At 41.0% G+C, this 22,481-nt stretch overlaps 1 protein-coding gene across 7 annotated transcripts in view; it reads left to right on the top strand.

The window, feature by feature from the left end:
• The window catches only part of GLIS3 (GLIS family zinc finger 3), a 537,331-nt gene that overhangs the window by 501,658 nt on the left and 13,192 nt on the right, over positions 1–22,481 (top strand). Inside the window, exon 11 of one of the 7 annotated variants that reach the window (XM_055087182.1) lies at positions 3,860–4,071. The exons of 5 other annotated variants lie outside the window; for them this stretch is intronic. In XM_055087182.1, the coding sequence (XP_054943157.1) occupies positions 3,860–4,047 (188 nt within the window). In that variant the 3' untranslated portion in view covers positions 4,048–4,071. Of the gene's footprint in view, positions 1–3,624; positions 3,837–3,859; positions 4,072–22,481 lie in introns of those variants that run through there. One more of the 7 variants, XM_055087185.1, reaches the window with a different exon arrangement.

Below are 22,481 nucleotides of genomic sequence, written 5' to 3'. Positions count from 1 at the left end.
TAAAAATATGCAAATTGGAAATCATGACTTTCTCCCAGGAGGATGGGCAAGTGGCTGCAGTGTAGAGCTTGCAAAGAGAGTGTTCGTGCATTAGCCCCTGGGCAACTGCTAGAATTTAGGGAGTAGGGATCCAGATGCAGACTTACTTCCTCCTCAAGCATTTTTTCTGAAAATGTTTTTGTGAAACTTTCTGGGCATGAGCATTTCTCATCAACTACTCCTTAGGATAAGGGCCCAAATTGATCTAATATTTTTCAAGCGGGCGATACAGTGCTGGGAGTCAGGGGAGCAGAGACCCTCTAAATGAGTTGTTGTTATTGGCCGTGCCTTTCAGCTTTGGTTGCACTAGTTTGCTCGATGGTGTTATATAGCATCTTGGTAACAAGGAACTTCACCCCCATTAAAAGTAGATTTTTAAAGCCCCAAGCAGTGTCGGGATTGCTAACAGGATAGCTACAGTGAATATTTGTTCTTTCTTTCAAGAAGTTCATGGCTTTAATGAGCATTGTCACCCCCATCCTCTCTGTGCTCCCTACTGCAGGTAGAGGTCAGAGAAAAATGTCATCACTGTATTTTTAGAGATGGGAACTGAGACATAGAAGAATATTAAATGTCTGTCTAGGCATTGCTGCCTTGGCAAAGTACACAGGCGTCTTTAACAAGAAGTCCACATTTCCAAGCCACATTCTTAATCTACCTATTTTTAAGTCAAAGGCACATCAAAGTAAATATGTGTTTTTATCTATCCATGGAATACACACTTGTATGTAGATGCTGTTGCATTACATAGAGCCATGAAAGGTTAGTACGCAGAGTGGCTTTAGTCTTATAGATGAAGAAGAAAATGAGGTCCATTGAGTTTTGCTCATGGTGTACTAATTGATAAGACCTTAGATGTTGTGTGCTCTATGTATATATTTATTACGAGGTATTTTGTAAAAGGCACACTTTGAAAAGATTAATAGCACTGCTTTTTAAAGTTCCCTTAACCTAGTGGATGACCCAGGACCAGAGCTCAGTTTTGTTGATTCTGCATCCACTTCATCCATTCATACTGCCTTCGTTAGTAAGGGTGGATAAGGTGTCATTTCTTTTAATGTTTGAATACTGGTAGCACTTACAGGTCTCTGGGTGGCATCTCCAAGGCAACTTCCTAGTACATTTTAGTCTTTTATTTAAGATGTAAACATAAGGACAACTCTTTCCAATCATGTAAGCTTGTTCTTCAGTCTTTTCTTTCTCTTTAGGACCATTCTCTTGCCCGGGCAAGCTTCAGAATTTTGCCTGGATTAGTTGCCTGAGAGTTGATATTTGTACATTTTGTTATGGTACTAATGGATAATTTCTTTTTAAATGCTCTATTCACTCCAAGCTGTTAGAATGCTGTGGGAATTCCTAGAACAGTATTTTCACAACCTTCCTGCTTCTGGACCCATCAAGGAGAGGCCAAGTTCAATTCAGCAAGTGTTTATTGGTCACCCACTTTTGTCAGGCAAACATGAATGTCATTTAATCAATGCAATGTGATACATGCAAATAACAGAATGTATCAGAGGCTCCCAGTTTATTCAGAAGAAGATGTCAGAGAAGGGGTCTTAGAGGTGAATAGAGTTTCTTCTTGAATAGAGTTTCGTTTTGTTTTGTTTTATACTGGAATATAACCGATTAATAATGTTGTGATAGTTTCAGGTGCACAGCAAAGCGACCCAGCCATACACACACAGGTATCCACTCTTCCCCAAGCTCCCCTCCCACCCAGGCTGCCACATAACATTGAGCAGAGTTCCCTGTGCTATACAGTAGGTCCTTGTTGGTTATCCATTTTAAATATAGCAGTGTGTACATGTCAGTCCCAAATTCCCAGTCTATACCTCCTCCCCACCCTTCCCCCCTGGTAACCTTAAGTTTGTTCTCTAAGTCTGGGAGTCTGTTTCTGGCTTGTAAATAAGTTCATGTGTATCATTTCTTTTTAGATTCCGCATATAAGTGATATCATACGATATTTCTCTTTCTCTGTCTGACTTACTTCACTCAGTATGACGATCTCTAGGTCCATCCATGTTGCTGCAAATCGCATTTTTTCATTCTTTTTAATGGCTGAGTAATAGTCCATTGCATGTCCAGTGGTTAGGACTCCGCACTTTCACTGAATAGAGTTTTGATGGTAAATAGATCACTGGGTAAGCCAAGTGGCGAGAGGCATTCCAGGCAGGGGGAAGCAAAGCACACAGGCAAGAGCACAAATGACAGCATCGTGTGTGCCTAGAGAGATGAGCCAAAGGCAGTTGGTGTACGGCTGGGATATACAGCTTCAGTCGTGGAGTAGAGGGAGAGAAGGCTGAGGAACCCGCAAGACCAGCTCATAACGGGATCTGTGGCCACGCTGAGTGTAATGCTGCCGAGTGAAGAGGCCAGCGTGGTATTTAGGAAAGTCAGCCAGGGCACTGTGTAGAATGGAATGGGCAAGGTAGGAACATTACATCCTAAGTCTTGGGATTATATTGGACTGCCTGCATAGAACACCCAAACAGCAGTGACTTAACTAAACAGTCCAGTTCACTCAGATAGAAGTGGTAGATAGGGGAATGCTGTCAAAATAATGTGGAACTCTGTTTGTTCACACACTGTCTTTCCTAGGCAAGAGGAGCTGAGATGGCAAGAGAAGGAGAAAATGAAGAAGCCCTCAGCCTATCTGCTGCATAAGCAGAATCCCTTTCTGCTCTCTTTCTATAAAATTTGAAACGAGCATGATCCCAGGGGCTGCGTCCCCAGAAAGGTGCACACCTGGCCTGCCCAGCCCTCAGCTGATGGCAGATCACAATTCTTCCTAAGTGCTGGTTCTATCACCTGCTGTCTCAGTTCCTGCACGCCATCATTTCCAGTCAACATTTTTGTCCATTTTAATAACCACCAAAGAGCCTTCAGCCACATTGAACCGGCTGCCCAAATCCTCTCTTGATTATTTTGTTACTCCTGCAATGAGTAGGTTTCATAGATTTCGAGTGGTCTGTCCCAATCCTGGTTTTCCCAAAGAGGCTGTTATTTGTAATACACATTTGTACAGAGCAAAGGGCTTCTCAGGATTTGTTTATCATGTTATAGCAGCATGCCCAGTGTACTCTTCTCATGTGACAAGACATCTAAAAGTAAACAGTACATGGAGGAGAAGCAACCCCATGGAGCCAGTGGTGCACCAGTCTCCTCCAGCTTTCTGCTTTGCTGTCTTTAACAGTGGCTTCCATCCTCCTGGTCACAATATGGATCCTGATGTTCTCCATTCATTTCTTGTCTCAGTTTCAGGCAAAAGTGAGGGAGAAGAGTGAAGGACAGGTGTAACCCAAACTCAGTCCCATGGCCACCCTCACATGCAAGGGAGTCTGGGAAGACAGGTATTTTAGTTCATTGCCATGCTCGACAAAACTGAGGTCCTGTTAATAATGTTTATTGGATAGACGGACTACAGGGTGTGCCAAAGATTCTCTGGAACCGTCTTCTAATCTGTAAAATGGAACTATTTCACGGATTCATTCACATTGATTGCCTCTGGGAAATCAGTGGTAGAGCCTAGCGACCTCTTTCTGAGGGTTCTGTCCCATTTTCTGCCTCTCTTCCCTATTCTCTTAGGTTTCTATACTTTCCACTGCTTGCTCCCATTTTCACCTCTCTGGAGTTGCCAGTTGCCAACGCAAAGATTTCCATCATCGAAGATCCAGTCATTAGATTTCATTAGGAAATCACCATGAAGCTGTCTCCCCAGCCTGAGCTGTTTTGATATCAAGGCAGCAGCGGGGAAAAGCAGAGCCTTCTCTGCTGGTCCTGGCTCCTGTGGTTCATAAGCTGTCTTTCTCATGATTTAAAGTGTGCCTGCAGGCCCCGAAGAAGCAGGCCAGTGAGCTCCCAGACAATAGTGGCATTTTCCCACCGCAGTGCAGACAACAAAAGGTTTCCAGACACCAACAGGCCTCCAAGAACAAAACACGTTGTAAATGGCTTGTCCTACAAAACAACCAAACCATCTTTCAAACTGAAGAAACCTCAGAGCACTGATACTTAAATGAAATGGAGTGGCAGGTACAAGCTTAACTTCTTCCTCTGTGTTGGCTGTTTACTTAACAGTGATTGTGCAATGGTACTTTCCAGAAGAGCCCTAGGGGTTACGGCCATGACTGATCTCATTTCTGGGAGTTTATAGTGTTAAATGTTTAAAGCTTATTTTTTTTAAAGGCAAATTGTAGAGACAATAAACATACTTCCCTCCCACAGGAAATTTAGTCACATCTGCTTATGTGAGGTTGTGAAATAATAAAGCAGTAAGTCTAGAAATTATATTGCATAGAACTTAAGCATGTGTCACAACTTTGCCTTGAAATCTCAGGAAGACAAATAAGATTGATAAATCAACAGTGTAATAGTCTTCACTGAGAAAGTTGTGACATTCACAAGGAGAATGAGCCAACGAGTGTACTTCATGTTATTCTGATGTTATCAGCTGATATTATCATCAGCGGTCATAATCAGGAATAATTTTTGGTATCAGACTTGATGTTATTAATGCTTATATAGTACTGGGGATTGATGATTAGATCCACGGAAATTCTTTTTTTTTTTTTTTTTTTTTTTTTTTTGTGGTATGCGGGCCTCCCTCTGTTGTGGCCTCTCCCGTCGCGGAGCGCAGGCTCCGGACGCGCAGGCCCAGCGGCCACGGCCCACGGGCCCAGCCGCTCCGCGGCATGTGGGATCCTCCCAGACCGGGGCGCGAACCCGGTTCCCCTGCATCGGCAGGCGGACGCGCAACCACTGCGCCACCAGGGAAGCCCCCATGGGAAATTCTTAATTACTCTTATATACTTAATTACTACAAAATTATCCCAAGAGCAATTTTACATTGCTAGTACTTGATAAATTCTGACAGTGTGCTAGTTCTATAAAACAAAAGTTAAATTTAAGTGTGTATATGAGTGCAGTCGGAATTTCAACATGTTGGGTTTTATGACAGGTGTGTAAGATGGTCATCTTAATCAGAAGAGCTGTTTGATTGATTATGGAAAATTGAACTGTGAATAATCTACATATGTGATTAAGCATCTGCACACACAGGCACACACACTCACAGATTAAACCCATATATCAGTAAGGATATTAGAGGACTAAATCTAAATCAAGTAATCATCCCTAAATTCTAAGTTTCCTTAGGACAGGAATCGTGTCTCCTCACAATGTTTGGTACATGGTAATGCTTAATAAAAGTTTATTGAATAAATATGAATTAATAAAAAGGGAGGAAGAAGAGAGGGATTTTGCCCATGGTTTCTTAAACTGGTTGGTGGAGCCAGCTGTTGGCAAAATTGTGACTTGGAATCAAGTTTTCAGGGCCCGTCTTTTCTCTGGGCACTTCCTCTTATTTTCCTGTTCGTCTCTTTAGATATCCAGTGCTTACCAACCTCCTGGGACCTCTCCCTAGAGGAAATAGGATGATTTAATGATTCACTTATACATTAAGGTAAATTTAATGCGATACTCCTTCTCATGAGTATTTGCACATCTGGTACTGAGTGTCAAGTAGTGAAATTCTGAGCAGTGGCAGCCCTGTGGAAGAGGTATTTTGAGGCATTCCCAGGGCCCGTAGGTGCAAGTCCCTTGTTTTTGAAAGCACTTTTCAGTTTTCAAAGCATTCCCAGCCACTAGCTTACATACCCCCAAACTGGTCACAGCATCTCAGAAGAGGAGATTTCCAGAAGAGGAAGTTGTGACTTGCCCAAGGTGATAAAGCAAGAGAAACAGTGAGCTGTAGAAAAGTCTGCAGAAAAAGACTTTGGAGTCAGGCAGATCTGAATTGGAATCTTATGAGCAAGTCATGCAGTGTCCTGAATCTAAGTTTCCTGACTATTTTATTTTTATTGAAATACAGTTGGTGTACAATATTATGTCAGTTTCAGGTGTACTGAAATTTGACATTTACATGCATTATGAAATAATCACCACAAGTTTAGTAACCATCTGTCCCCATACAAAGTTATTACAATATTATTGACCATATTCTTTATGCTGTATATTACATCCCTGGGGCTTTTTATATAACTAGAGATTTGTACCTCTTAGTCTGCTTCACCTGTTTCACTGACCACCCTCCCCTTTGCAAACCACCCATTCTCTATATCTGTGAGTCTATTTTCATTTTGTTTTGATTCTTTGTTTTGTTTTTTAAATTCTGAGTATAATAGGGGGATAGTGATACTTCTCTTTCAGAGTTGGTGTAAGAGTGAGAGAAAATGCCTGGTCTGCAGTATATGCTCAGTTAATTAGAGCTATTATTATTGTTGTCATTTTTCTACTGTGTACCAGATACTGGGTGTGCTGGATACTTCCACTTGTATTGTTTAATCCTCACAATAACATTAATAAAAATATTAATATACTCTAGCCTCCCAGGTGAGACTGAGAGTTTAAGCACCTTGCCCCAAGTCACATACCTAGTGAATATCAGAGCTGGTTTTATAAACACAGTCTGACCCCAAAGCCCACACTCATTCTCCTTCATGATGATGCCTGTAGCTACAGTACTGTAAGCGTTTTTAGTTAGCTTGGGAATTATTTTTGTGTGAAGGTTAAATGTGGAACCATTAAAGATGAGGTTCTTTACAGGGCTAAAATTCTGCTGGCAATACAGGTACTATGATTCATGAGACAAAGTGATTTCCCACCAATCACTTGTCTTGTGTATTTTGCATACTGATTGCTGAAAATGTTTGCCTTTTTTTTCCCCCGTGTCAGGCAGTATGGTGCATGTTTACAGTGCCCTTTCTTATTAGTCCTCATAACAACCCTATAAAGAAGGCATTGTTTATTCCCATTTTACAGCTGAGGAGTCTGAATCGCTAAAACATTAAGTAACTTGCCCATGATTTCTTAATCTTGAGATGGTAGAGCTGGAAACTACACCCAGGACCATCTGACAACAGTCTATGCTCTTCACCACTGGATTAAGAGCCATCACGGTCCCTGTAGGGAAGGGATAGCTCACCCTCTGATTGCCCCCAGTGGTGTTACCCCACAGGTGTGTATGTGTATTTGTGTGTCTCTGTGTCTCTGTGTGTGTGTGCCCACGCGCATGCACGCGCCCATGCTCTCATGTGCCATGTTTGCTCAAGCACACGCCTGCTGGGATAAACTGTTTGGAAGCCTGATTACTAAATCATCAAACCAGGTTTACTGGATTCTTAGCACATTCCTTAAATGCAGTTTTTAAATTCTTATTGACTTTTTAAATTAGAAAAAATTTTTTACCTGTTCATTTTTTTAAGGGTACTTAGGGTACTTAACCTTATAAAGAGTTTAAGTTGCTTCCCAGCCTATGTTCACCTTAATTCCACTGCTCAAAGGTAATGATTATTAAGATTGGTGAGTATTCCTTTTAGACTTTTTTTTTTTTTTTTTTTTTTTTTTTTTTTTTTTTGCGGTACACGGGCCTCTCACTGTTGTGGCCTCTCCCGTCGCGGGGCACAGGCTCCGGATGCGCAGGCTCAGCGGCCATGGCTCACGGGCCCAGCCGCTCCGCGGCATGTGGGATCTTCCCAGACCGGGGCGCGAACCCGGTTTCCCTGCACCGGCAGGCGGACGCGCAACCCCTGCGCCACCAGGGAAGCCCTAGACTTTTTAAAATGCTTCTGAAAATGAAATATATGCATGTATATGTACATAACATGTGCCCTGTTATAAAGTGGCCTCACATTCTGCATTTTATTTTATGACTTACTTTTTTAAAAAATTAATTAATTTATTTATTTTTGGCTGCATTGGGTCTTCATTGCTACGCGCGGGCTTACTCTAGTTGCGGCGAGCGGGGGCTACTCTTTGTTGCAATGCGCGGGCTTCTCATTGCGGTGGCTTATCTCGTTGCGGAGCACGGGCTCTAGGTGCGTGGGCTTCAGTAGTTGTGGCACGCAGGCTCAGTAGTTGTGGCTCACGGGCTCTAGAGCACAGACTCAGTAGTTGTGGCGCACGGGCTTAGTTGCTCCACGGCATGTGGGATCTTCCCAGACCAGGGATCAAACCCATGTCCCCAGCACTGGCAGGCGGATTCTTAATCACTGTGCCACCAGGGAAGTCCCACTTTTTTTTAACTTAACAAAATATATGCTTTTGTTTCTAGGTCAATGTATGTAGATCAAGTCCCTTTTAATTGTACAGTATAATACTTATGGGAACTTGTCATTTTTTAATCATTCCACTGTTGAAAGACATTTATGGTTTTTTCCACTTTTTGCTTTTATTAACAATGCTATATTAAATCTCCTTATGTATATTGTGTGTTTACACAAGTACTCTCACACACATATATATCTCTTTGCATTCTTTCTTTAGGAAATATTTCTGAAAGAGAAATTGCTGGATGAATGGGTATGCACATTTTAAAGCTGGATAGATACTGCCATATATTCCTTCACAAAGTCCATACCAATTTAGACTCTCACCAACAGTGCATTAGAGCACTCATTTCCCCACCCTAGATATTGTCAGCCATTTTTTATTATTTTTGTTTGTTTTTTAAGTGTTTTGAAATTTTTTTTGAATTTTATTTATTTTTATACAGCAGGTTCTTATTACTTATCCATTTTATACATATTAGTGTATACATGTCAATCCCAGTCTCCCAGTTCATCCCACCACCACCACCACCAGCCCACTGTCAATCATTTTAATACTCGCCAATTTGTACAGCAAAGTTGTTTTGATTTTTCCTTTGGTTAATAATGTGACTGGGCATCTTTTCATATTTTTATTGAGCTCTAAAGGTAGTTTAGTTATAATAGGAATTAAGTAACAGGAGCTACTACTTGGGTATCTATATTATTTATTAAGTAGTTCACTTGCTGTTTCACCTGCCAGTCAGGTTGTGTCATTGGCAGCATGACAGTTTGTTTTCTTAATTGGAACTCAAAAATGTATTGAAGAGAAGGAAAAGATCCAGAAAATTTCTGTTTCATTGACTACTGTGACTTCTCTGTCAGTTAACTTAAAAACTTTAGAAAAGTGTTTAATGAACATTATTAAAGATTTAGTGCTTTTTCATTCTTTGGGGGAAGCAATGACATTTTTTCCAGAAGCAAATGTTTTGTCTTATATCTGAAACTCATGAAGTTTAGCCTGTAATGAATAGAGATCTTAAAATCAAGTTAAATATTGTCTTATAACTCTATTTTAGGGGCTGCTCATTTGAACTCTTCAGGTCTGAACATACTAATGGCAATCCGTGTCTTGTAATTCTTGTATTCTTAGTTGCAGTTTTCCTTGTAAATATGATAAGCAACTCATCGTTTAGAAGAAAACATGTGAATAGCTTTGGTTGGAATTTCCTTAAAGGGAAAACCCACACACACATCAGAAACATCTTGTTACTGGTAGCAAGGCCACTGTGTTAATAAAACAGAACAACAACAAAAAAACACTAGAATTGGCTTGATCTGTGCCCATTCAGATCATCTGGGCTCAGACCATGTTGCAAAACAGTCCCAGTTCCCTTAGAATTTCTAGTTGATTTACTGACAATTTTGAGTGCTCTTTCTCATTACAGAAATGTTTGCTTTCTAACCAGATTGCTCTGAGTAAACTCTATTTCGTTCTTTTGTAAGGTCTTTGAGAACTAGACCTTAAAGATGCAAGTCTGTTGAAGTAAAAACATTCAGGCATTTTTCTAGATCATTTAAGTGTAACAGCCAGCCACTCCTCTCGTACATTCCTCCGCAAACCCAATCTCATATCACACATCCCAAAGCAAAGCCTTTACTTCAGATTCTTAAATCCTGTCATCAGAATGGCAGAATGATTCAGGGGATCTGAATTAGCCAAATATTTACCTCAAGGTTGTTTGTGTATGTGGATCTGGGCTGATGTAGTGTTTTTATCAATACCATTGAGGTCAGTGATAGTACCTACATTTATATTGCAACTTATGTTTTATAAATTACTCTTAGGTACAAGATCATTATCAGTGCCTGGTAGCTATAAAGAAACTGCTCGATAAAATATGTGTTGGATGGATACCTGGATCCTCATTATAACTTTATGAAGAGAGTAGGAAATATATTTCTGCTCCTATTTAGAGATGAAACTCAGATTAGTTAACTAAGTTCCTTGGCCTTGGGATGGTTTCCTAAAAGAGTGCAAAGTGTTCTGTGGATGAGTTGAGCCACTTAGTTCTCCTGCCCACTCTTGTTCCTCTTCAGGTTCAGTGGCCTCCTGGCATCCAGCAGAAAATGGTGGCTTGGAGCAGCAAAACTCTCCAGGTCATCTTGACAGGGCCAATTGTATTTCCATTGTCTTTGTTTCTTCCTCCATAAAAAGAAAATTTCAGTGTTAGAAAGGGAAGTCACTTTATTTTTCTGAAACTCCTGATAGGCTATTATGTACAAAGTTCACAGATCAAAATCTTTGAGCTCAGTTGGGGCTCCTCTTACCATCAGTATCTTCACCAAAGGTTCTATATGTAAGTATCACTCAGTCATCCATTTATTCATTCTCAAATATTCAGCTCCTGTTATGTGCCAGGTCCTGCTTGGGGTGCTAAAGCTACATCAATAGAGAAAATAGAAGTCCCTGCCTGTCCTGAGCTCATATCTAAGGAATGGTTCTTGGCAAGCAAAACCTTTGAACTCACCCGTGAGACAGTATTCTGCATGGTCCACATGTAGGCAAGGAATCATGTCATCTATTTAATCCCTGTAGTACATGGCACATTTGAGATGCCTAATACATACTTTTAAAATCGAGACTTTGATGTGCAGTGGGATGAGAGTAAGCAGGAAAGGGAAGACCCTGTAGACTAGACACACTCATCAGAGTGTGACCCCCAGGTGGCAGTGGGAAGAAGGCTGTCTAGCTGGAGGGGTGGAGCAGAGGATGGCAGATCATAAATTGAGTTATCCACATTAGTAGTCAGTGTCCCCAAGGTCTGACAAGATGAAAAGGCAAGTTTCCTGGTAGCCAGATGGAAAGGAGTGACAGGAATTTGGGGATCCAGTGACATACATCGGGTTTTACAAATGCAGAGGTCCACTCTGCCTTCTTAAACCCACCTATATAGATCTCTTTTACTTCAAGCCCAGATTTCATCTCACTATAATATTCTAGACAGCAGACTTGGGGGAAGCTTAACAGTATGTAACAAGGACTTAGCTGTGAGGCAGAGGTTCAGCAGGAGAAACAATCAAGCCATTGGTGCAAATGTGAGATGGTGCCCACTCTTAGAGAGATCAGAATGCTGGAAAGTTGTATAATTATAGACTTGGATTCAGGGAAACAAGAAATCACCGAGTTAGTGGAGCGGATATAACATGGGAGTTTGGCTACAGCTAGACAGCAGAAGTCTAGGCCACAAGATCAGTGTGGGACCAACAGTAAGCCCAGAACTTCTGAGTCACTCAGCTGAGGTCCCGTGATTGCACCTTGCCCAAGAAGAGAATGATACTGGGGTGGGGAGGGAGATCATCCTGATCTATATCTGTAATCTAAAGTCACTTTGGGACAGTCATCATTGCTTTATCCCCAAGAGCCCCCGAGTCCAGCAGAAAGGGCTGGGGGTGAGCCCAGGGGGAAGAGATGCCCATACAAAGAGCTCTCCTCCTCCATTTCAAATGAACTCAGAGCTGTTCTGTTTTTTCCTCTTGATATTCCATTTGGAAAACTTGCCAAAGATTGAAACTCATGTAAAGATGTTCCTAGGGCTTCTAAACCTTTAGTGTAAGAAACACCTTGTTAACATGAACACTCCCAGGCCCTTCACCCAGAAGTTCCGATTCACTGTGTCTGCTGTAGAGCCCAGGTGGAGCTGATGCTGTGGCCCCCACTTTAACAACCACAGGCCTAGATCCTAAGTGTAGGACTTAGTGCCACCTCACCGTGCTTCCCCAATCAGAGATAATCCAAAGGAAGCAATTGGCCAGTGACTGAGGGAATACTTTCCAGCTTCCTTCTCCCTTTACCTTCCGGGGAAGTCCTGTAAATGCAGCACAACCTAAACACTGTAGAGGACCAGGATGGCTCTCAGGGGAGGCTGCAGCATTTCATGTTCATGTCCCTTTTAGTCTCTATCTGGAATCCTCTTCTGTGCCAGACCTTTCTTACAGCAACCTTGCTTGGAAGGACAAGGACAGTTAGAATTAAATCTTCATTCTTTGCCGTGCTTTCCTTGTTCTGTTTTTGGCTCAGGTACTCCTGAGTCAAAGGGTTGCTTGTGAACTTTATGCAACAGAGCTTGACACAACCGAGGGCAAATTTACCTTTGTACTCAGAGAATGTAGGAAGATAAGTAACACCAGGCTTATAATGAGACAGTAGGGGCTAGAATTTTCAGTGTGTTTTACTGTATGCAAAATATTTTCACACTTATTATTTCATTTGATCCTTGTAGCCACCTAGGAGGGTTATATACACCAGCAACAGAGTAAGCCCCTCTCATAGAGAAATTCCCAACTCATTCCTTTCAACCTTGACCCATGGCCAAAGTGTTTACTTCACACACCCATCAGACTCAGAATGTCCAACTCCTCCACCCTTCATTCTGGGCTTTATATGTGTCCAGGATTTTTGAGTCATAGGCGGGTGATGGAGTACAGGAGGCAAATCATGGGCAACTGGGCACTGAATCTCTTTCCGTTTGTTCCCTGTGCTTCTCCCCCTCCCTACCATGAGGATCATGTTGCCACAATAGTATTATTTTCCCCCTTTTATCAATAGGGACTCATAGGCTCAGAGAGGCTATGGTTTCCTCAAGGCCACACAGCCAATAAATGGCAAAGCTGGCTTTAATATCCATCTTAAGAATCTTTGGGTCTTCTGGTTTTGAGCGTCTCTGTTTTATATAATTGCCATATGTGCATTGTCATTATCAGGATTCACTGAACCATTTTACTGTAACTGTACATACCCACACATGGCAATTACTGAGACACACTGCAATTAGTTTACTTTGGCAGCTTATCATTCTGAGAATTTGGAAGCCATAGGCCACCACGCATTAGGGTTTTGGTTGGGTTGAAGATATTTTAATGAAAATCGATCACATCTTTTAACCAAAAGGGTTTTATACATGCCTTCCTTCTCACTCTGCTTTCTCCCATTTCCTTTTTGCCCTTTTCAGCAAAATGCTCTGCCCACTCTCATCCCCTTATTTGAAACTGTGTAGACATCAGTAGCAGACCATCTTCCTCTTCCCCTACCCCAGGTATACAACTTGGAGAGCGAGTGTGGCTCACAGTAATAAATGCTGTTAGCAGCTTGCTGCAGACCAGGTGAGGTTTTGTGAGGTGCACGAGCAGAGGAGAGCACCCAGAGTGTGCAGAATGCATCTCTCTGTGGCCTGCAGGCTAGCGGTAGAAGCTGTAGATGAAAATGGCCCCACTTCTTGGAACCAGGTGGACTTGTCTAACTTGACGCCCTCATGCTGCAACCCATCTGACCAGGGGCTAGGGGACCAGGAGGTTGCCCCACTGGTCAGCTTTCCAACCACTGTAACCTGGTTCCTTCAAAAGGAATGTGCCAAATGGAATGTTCAGGGTTATTATTTCCATTATTTTCCTTTTTCTTAGTACAGTAGTTGCTTAAATGTCAGTCTTAAATAGCTCGAGTGCTTTGCAAGCTGGTTTAGTTCTCAGCCCGAAGAAAAATCTGTCTTGCTAACACAGTCTGTGAGCTGTTCCTGTAGCTTCCCCATTTATAGACTCCATATTAAAATGAAGAGTCGGTTTCTCCATCACTTCCAGGGAGGAAGCTTAGTAGGGTTCTGACTACCTGAAGACCTGGCTGAGGTTGTTGGCCAAGACCAGGAGCTAAGGGGAAAGATGGCAACCAAACTGTGGAGGCTTCACTTCCAAGATCAGCATCATTTTATATCTAAGGGTGGTGGGTTATGAGAGATAAATTGCTTAAGAATTGCATGTGCATTTTACAGAATCTACAAATACTGCTAAGCTTATTTCACGGTAGTAATAATTGCTACTATTTACTGAGGGCCTACTACATGCTGGGGAATGCACTAGATGCTTTTATAAATGCTCTCATGTATAATGTTTTCCACAACCCTATAAAATAGATATTATTTTAAAAGAAAATGAGGCTCAAGAAGGAAAATAATTTATGCAAAGACACACAGTTGGTTAATGGGTTATCCAGGATTTGAACCCAGATCCAGGTAGTTCATGCAGTGGATAGAAATAAAATAGTGACTGAATCAGAAAATTGGCCAAGAGAAATTTCCAAAATGTCTCTGTTTCTACTCTTCAGGGTTTTTCGAATTTTTCAGTGTTTAGGTAATTTCATCAGTTTTGTTAATTAATTCAATGCTTTTCTCCCTAATGAAAATGTTTGTACTTTATGAAATGTTGATCCAGTCTGAGTAACTTTGCCTATAATCTGGCAGTGAGGGACCTCAAAAAAAATGGCAAGATTTTGTTTAAAATGATTTGTCTGTGAGCTTAAGCCCTAATAGTCTATATGAACTGTTACCAAACAGACCAGAGTTTGAGTCCTAGTTCTGAAACTTGGTAGCTATGAGGATTTAGGTAAGTTATTTGGACTTTTTTGTTTCCTTGTCTATAAACTGGGGACAATATTACTTAACTCAAAAGTTGATGTAAGTTAAAAAGAATGAAATATTGCCGTTTGCAGCAACATGGATGAACCTAGAGAATATTATACTTAGTAAAGTAAGTCAGACAGAGAAAGACATATTATATCACTTGTATGTGGAATCTAAAAAATAATACAAATGAATCTATATACAAAACAAAAACAGACTCACAGACATAGAAAACATACTTATGGTTACCAAAGGGAAAGGTGGGGGGCAGGTAAATTAGGAATATGAGATTAACAGATACAAACTGCTATACATAAAATAGGTAAACAACAAGGATTTACTGTATAGCACAGGGAACTATATTCAATATCTTGTAATAACCTATAATGGAAAATAATCTGAAAAAATATATATATCTGAATCTTTTTGCTGTACACCTAGAATTAACACAGTATCATAAATCAACTATATTTCAGTTTTTAAAAAAGTTGTAAAAATGAAGATTTTCTATTTAAAACACCTAAGATAATGCCTACCTCAGAGCAAATAAATATTAGTTCCTCTCCTTCCTTCTGAAAGAATTCTCTGAGGGGTTGGTGTAACACTAATCAAAATGTCTATAAAAATGCCAAAGCAAAGGGACTGCAAATGAGAAAACTTTGGACTTAGTAGAAAAGTGTATGATGACTGTTTTAGCTCTGCTCCCCATTTGTATTAAGATAAAGGCTAGATCCATGAATAATTGCAAATAGCTGGATGTTTGTAAATATTAAAATGATTGTATGAATTTTCCACTTTTCTCTTATTTGCACAATAACATATAAACATAGTATTGGTTTAAAGGCATATGATTCAACTTCCATCTCTTTGTCTATAAAATGAGGACATTTGTTTGAATCACCTACTTATAAGACAGGTATATCAGAGGCTGCCTAAGAAGGAGTTTTTTTAAGTTTTTTAAAAAGGTACCATGTGAGTAATAAGTATATGATTCCCTGGGCCTTTCTCTGAGTAAAGTTGGAGGGCATTAAATCATGCTGAGAAGATGTGATGCCAGAGATCATATTCTTATGGCCTTTAAGAGCTTTACCAGAGACTTACCTATTTTTTTCTCTTTTCTGCTCATTGGCTTGTATCATGGATTGCAGAAGGTATTTAAAGGGGGGAGTGCAAGGGTCCCCAGAGAGTACAAGGGAACGCACAAAGAGCCATAAGAGTGTTGGAGAAGATGAAATAAGGGTAGCGAAAGGGCGTAGGCCATGCATCTTCTTTCTGTGTCCCTGTCCCTGGAACTCTCTGATTTGAGCCCTCTCGTTCATCACTTAGGCTTATCCATGCCCCTGCACATGCAGCGATCACAACTGAGGCCCAAAACTCTACACTTCCTAAAGTAACCCACAAAATTATAGTCTCTGCGGATAAATGATTAGAGTTGTAAAGCTCGTAAACATACATCCCTGCTTCCACTTGGCGAGCAAACAGCTGTACCACCAGAAAGCTGAGCACTGCCAGCTCTGCCTCTGTCACTGACATCTGCTTATTCTCCTACCCAGGCACAAATTGATCAGTACCATTGGCAAAAAAAAAAAACCCACTCTGCCAGGGCTGGTCCTCAGCAGAGCTATGGGATGACCTCCTAATTATATCTACCCTCACCAGACAGGGCCAAACAAAAGGGACCGTAATCACTACTCTTTTTAAAAAGTTTTGGGAGTGCCCAAACTTCTTTGTTATTTGAGCTTTTTCCTCTTCCTATCTTGAATGCAGTCTAGAGAAAAGAGTTGCATCTCTATATATTCCTTAAAGAAAATTTCCTTTTTATTGTCACATATAATATTAAATTGTATTACTTGATTTCTCATTTGTATGTTTATCTTTCTTTCTCACTGAAACATAAACTCCAAGAAGGCATGGAGTATGTTTTATGCACCACTGTGTCTCCAGCTCTTGAGTAAGTGCTTAGCGTATAGTTGTCGACTAAATGAAGGCATAAAAGTTGAAATGTTTGTGTTATTAGAAGAATAGGGAAGAAGAGTGAAAAGAAACATTTGTAGAATGCTGTGTGCAGGCACATGCTCAGCCCTTCACATGGGTCATCTCTTAATCCTCTTTAATCTTTGCAGTTACCTTATGAAGTAGATACTGTGAACCCCCATTTTATAAAAATACAATAGCAAAGGCAAGCACATGCTTAGCCGGTGTTTCTTCTGAAAGGTCAAGGGGACAGATGACTCCTGAGATTTGGGCAGTATCTGAAAACAGTGTTTGGCCTGGATGCCTAAAATGATACTCTCCGATCACATGGGAATTGAAGGGCTTTCTTGTCTGAAGATATTGAGGGGTCTTGGGAAGCAATTGCTCTCAGCATTGTTTCCAAGGAGCTTCACAAAGGGTCCTGCCCAGCCTGATCAGGCCACACTCTGGTTGAGGAATTAGTTCTGGGGACCCTTCCTGATGCCTGTGATGGGCTTCACAGGTGGGCTGTCTGCATCTATAAGTTGGCACCATGGTCTGGGCAGAACCTACCGCAGGAAAGGGTCAGTCTTGATTCTGAATGTTGTCCATCCAACTCTTTTCCTGGTGCCCAGAGTTTGGTGGTGGTTCTCAACCTCACCATAAAGGAGAACAAGAATTTTGTTTTGCAAAGCCATCTGCTATATATATAAACAAACCCATTAGGGGCACAGCTCCTGACATAGCACCTTGACCAAGTTCAGGCTGATAGTATTCATCTCCACCCATAAGTGTAAGGTAGAGCCTCTGTATTGAACTTTATTTCATCATCAAGTGGTAGGGAAATTGGAGACCCACCTATGCTTTTGCCACTCCCACACACGCAGTGAGCTAGGCCCAGAGTCTGCAGGAAAGAAAGCGGGTGATGTGTTTCCTTTTCCTCCTCTTACTTCCAGAAGGGAAAGTGGTTCCTGCAGGAGAGCTGAATTGCCCTGGAAGTTTAGCTTAAAACAATGTGCATCAGCCCTCATGAGGGTTGTGAGTTGGGTGACCAGTATTTATTTATTGAAGTATTTATACTCTGGTTCCTTCTACCAAGACTAGGGTGTGAATTTGTAAGGAAAAGATAAATGTAATAAAGAGTCTAATATACTTCCTATCTTGAACGCCAGGAGTCTAAGAATCATTATCTGGCTTTTATTTAAACTCTTGGTGGGTCATATGTTTTTTCTCTAGGAATTTAATAAGAAACATTACTGGAAGTCTGTTATACCTGAGAATGCAGATATCCCTAGAGTTGTGCTGTCCAGTACAGTAGCCACAAGCCACATGTGGCCATTTAAATTTGAATTAATTAAGACTAAATAAAATTTAGAAGTTGCTTCCTCAGTCGACTAGCCGCATCTCAAGTGCTCAGTAGCCACATGCAGCTACTGTATTGGACAGTGACATAGAGATCATTTCCATCAACACACAAAGTTCTCTTGGACAGCGCTGCCCTAGAGAATACCCTTCCATTACTGCATTTAGTCATGCGATGCCTTTCTCCTCTTACTTCCTCCACTCCCCTTCCACGTTGGGAGGGAAATCCACATTCAGCTTCATGGGGCTACTTTATCATCATTAAACAGCAAGAGTAACCAGGAACTCCTGATCTAATGGATCATCACCGAGCTGTCAGTGACCCCACATGACAAAGTAAAGAGGAGAGGTTTTTAAGAATGAATTTTAGGGCTTCCCTTGTGGTGCTGTGGTTAAGAATCCTCCTGCCAATGCAGGGGACACGGGTTCGAGCCCTGGTCTGGGAAGATCCCACAGGCTGCGTAGCAACTAAGCCCGTGCGCCACAACTACTGAGCCTGCACTCTAGAGCACTCGAGCCACAACTACTGAGCCCACGTGCCACAACTAGTGAAGCCCACACGCCTAGAGCCTGTGCTCCGCAACAAGAGAAGCCACCGCAATGAGAAGCCCGCGCACCACAATGAAGAGTAGCCCCCGCTCGCCTCAACCAGAGAAAAGCCCATGCACAGCAGCGAAGACCCAGCGCAACCAAAAAAATAATAGCAATAAAATAAATAAATTTATTTTTAAAAAGAATGATTTTTAATACTATGTGAGCTCATAGGTAATATTAGGGGAGAAAACAGGATACAAAACAATATGTATAACATTCCAGTTTTGTGTGTATATATCTGGCTATGTCTGAATTGTAGGAATAAAGATAATTTTTCTTTTCTTTGCATGTACTAGTCTACATTTTCTAGTTGGTATAATTAATTCAAAATATTTTAATAATTAGAAAAACAAGTTTGTTTTTAGAAGGGAAAAATACTTCCCAAAATTGACAAGAGGAGGAATGATTCTCCTAGACCTTCAGGAGCTACAACTTGAGTAAAGTCAGTTTATCTGCAAGTTCCTCTTCTCCTCCTCCATTCTTGGAGGTAAAATAACTTCTAAAATGAGGGAGGGGGTCATTTTCTAACTAAATGTGATGACTAATATTTATTGCCAACATAAACTTATGTGTGCATTCTTCTGCTATTATAAGCGTATGTGTTCTTTTTCCAACTGCCTTATCAATCCTCAAGGACAAGGTGTTATCTTCTACTTCTTTGGTCTCTCCAAAAGCACCTTGACCAGTACTCAGTAACTATCATTGCCTGACTGACTGACAGATTGGCTGACCTTGCCATCACTCTTATGTTTTATGCCTGCGAGATGTGTTAACATCTCGCTGCATTTTGCTTTGGGTCCTCGAGGTAGTGTTCCTTCCAAACTTACTACATGAAATTCAGCAGCTGGAATACAGGAGCCATTCATCAGAAAATGAGTTAGGCTTTCTCTGGGTTTTTGTGTGTGGCAAGATCCTAATGGAATTTTTTTAAATTTTGTTAGTTTTATGGAAATAGCAGTGGGAAGAGGCTATGCTAAAGCTCTTTGATTTGAGTGACCACAGTCATCCACACCAGTGTATTTGGCATCTCTAGTAACTGGCTTCTTGAAGGGAGGGATTTAATAAAGAGGATTTTCTTTCCCTGAGTTGGCTGTGAGAGTGGTAAAACATGCTTGTGGGGCCCTTCTGGTTTTGACTGTTTCTCATGTCAGCCAAGAAAGCCACAGGCAGGAACTACAGTTCACTCGGCCCTCACTCAAACCCAGATGGACAGGGGAAACTGGGAGATGGAGCTCAGGATGTTGGGTTGACTATTTAACTTCACCGGGTGTATTTCACTGCATTACGAACCTTTTATACTCTTACACTGTACAGCACTCAAATGTAGATTGAAGCCATGTGAAATTCCTGCCATGTCTTCAAAGCAGGGAGAAGACAGGAAAGAGAGAATGAATTGGTTTTCACAAAAGGCCGGTGGAAGTCTCTCTCACTGTCCCTGACATACCTGAATGATCAATGTCCCTATCTGGGGAGTTGTGGGAGTCTCTTTTCCTGGAAGGTTAATATTACACTGAGGAATGCTATCAGGGTATATATGAGTGATAAATATGAACAGAGCCAGCGTAGGGCTATAAATAGCGAATATTGTCTATTTTGTTCAGTGATGTGACATTACATTGTAATAAACCAACTGTGATGGTTCATGGTACTGTTTTCCTCCTGATGGCGATGCCATGATTACATGTGCCTGGCCACTGGGTACCCAAAGTCAAGATCAGTCCAAGGAACCTCCCAAACGAAACTGCAATCCCAGGTCTTTCAGCCCACTCAAGTTTGTTGCGGTTTTGAGCCTGCATGGGGGCGAGTGAAGAAATCAGAATGTGTGTCAATTAGTGCAGGATCTAGGAACCAACATGGGAAAGAGGTATATAGCCCAGGTCCCGAGGACCAAGAATGTTCCAGAGGATTCCACCTGGGAACTGGAAGTGAGCTACATGCCCACTGCCTTGTCCATGCTTACATTTGGTTATTGTTGAAGGACTTACTTGTTGCCCTTTTGAAAATTTTATTTCTCTTAATAAACATTTTACTTTTGAGAGCTACATTATTGTGATGTAATTTTACTTTTTAATTTTTCTTATTTAGCAAACATATAAATTATGTTATTAAAATATATAAATATTAATTATATTTTCAGATTATATTGTATAATATGTAAATGTTAACTCCATTTAATCTTCATAATAACTCACTAAGGTATAGGTACTACGTTTAATCCCATTTTACAAATTAGAAAGCTGAAATACTGCAAGGCTAAATAATTCACCGAGACTACACAGTTGGTAAGTAGGTGAGCTAGGATTTGAACCCAGGAAGTCTGGCTCCAAAGTACTTGTCCTTCACTGCTACTAAAATTCAGAAAAACATAAAGCCAAAAAAACTCCAAAGACAACTATAAATATGTTGCCTTGCAATCTGTCCTATACATAGTCTTCCACGTAACTGAACCCAGTCTCCCTGTTCAGTTTTGTATCTTGCTTTATTTTCCAACTGAACCTTATAATGGTCTTTCCACGATGTTAACTCCTTGTAAATACTGTTTTCATGGCTACTTAACATTCCCATCAGGTAAATGTACCACTATTCAGCCTTTCTCTTACGGGTGGCCATTTTTCCTCCTCGGTGTTCTGTTATGACAGCTAGCACTGTGACGACTACCTCTTGCAGAATTTCTTCTGTTTTTCAGAATACACTTTTAGGATACATTCTTGGAAGAAAAATTCCCCTGTCCAGAAGTATGAACACTTTTAGGTTCTAGATGCAGGTTGTCAAGTGATTTACAGAGGCTTATACTCCTTTGCAATGTCTGCACACTCTGCACAGGTGCCTTTGTCACCAGTCTCAGTCCAGCACCAAGAATGACTTTCAGAAATCTTTGCTAATGTGATAGGTAGAATATGGTATTTTATCATTGTCTTGATTTTTATTGCTTTAACGGCTAGAGAATTGCCAGTTGTCCATATTGGTTGATAAATTATATGCGTATTTGAGTGATCTGTTTGGGCCCTTTGCCCGTCTGCCTACTGAGTCCATGCAGAAGACTTAGGGCATCAAAAAGGGAAGAGCCAGTAGTTTTCCATTCTTTCTTCTCCTGCCTTGACATGGAATTTCCTTATGTTTTTTCCTGGTCTATACTGCTAACAACATGAATTTAATCTTCCTCCCAAACCTTATATGGATTTTTCTCTTGATTTTATATAAAGTATACTACTGGTTACTTACAAAGAATATTATTTTGTTTTCTTCTGTGAGTGTACCCTGTTCATAAATCTGTATCCATCCTTCTGTCTTGTATCGTAAGCTCCTAGAGGACCGGTCTGTGGCTTTGTGAGCGGTTCAGCACACATTCTTTGGTGATATTCCTAGCGACCACAGAACAGGCCTCCTGGCCAAGGGTAGTCTGCCTTGAGAGTACTAATTAGAAATGAGAAGGGTGTGAGCATAATAGGTTGGATGTGTTAGTGTGCCTCAGTTGTACTTAAAGAGAGCTAAAAAGAACCCAAATAGTACCTTCCTTACCTGTTGATAGGTGACTCCGTAAGAAGAAGCAGTTCTAGAGGAGGAAAGCTCACAGGACTAGGGCTCCAAAGTCCATGAATTAGTTCTGTATTCACCATCGTGTAATGTTTGTGGAAGGAACCCTGGGGCACTTCCTCTACTAATCCCTTGTTTTTTTTTCACCAGAAACAGAGTCATGATATCAATAACTGACTTTCATAAAGCACTTTCAAATGTTATATATGGATTTCCTTATCCAATGACTTGCTTAATCTTCATAATCACCCAGTGAAATAGACAGTGACTTTCACATGTTAGACTTGAGGAAACAGGTACCATGAAATAAGGTATTGAATGAAGATTTCATTATATTTTTAAAACCGTATACTCCAGAAAGTAATCATTTACTTAAATTTATCATGAGACAAGGAGGAAGAGGGAAATGGTAAGGTATCATGGAAGATGGGGAGAATCATAGAAAAGGACCACATAGGACCCCAAG

The sequence above is a fragment of the Physeter macrocephalus genome, chromosome 9 (assembly GCF_002837175.3).
Source record: "Physeter macrocephalus isolate SW-GA chromosome 9, ASM283717v5, whole genome shotgun sequence".
In the NCBI taxonomy this organism is placed as follows: Eukaryota; Metazoa; Chordata; class Mammalia; order Artiodactyla; family Physeteridae; genus Physeter; species Physeter macrocephalus.
Note: the sequence above shows the minus strand (reverse complement) of the source record. Positions and strands in the feature narration are given on the sequence as shown.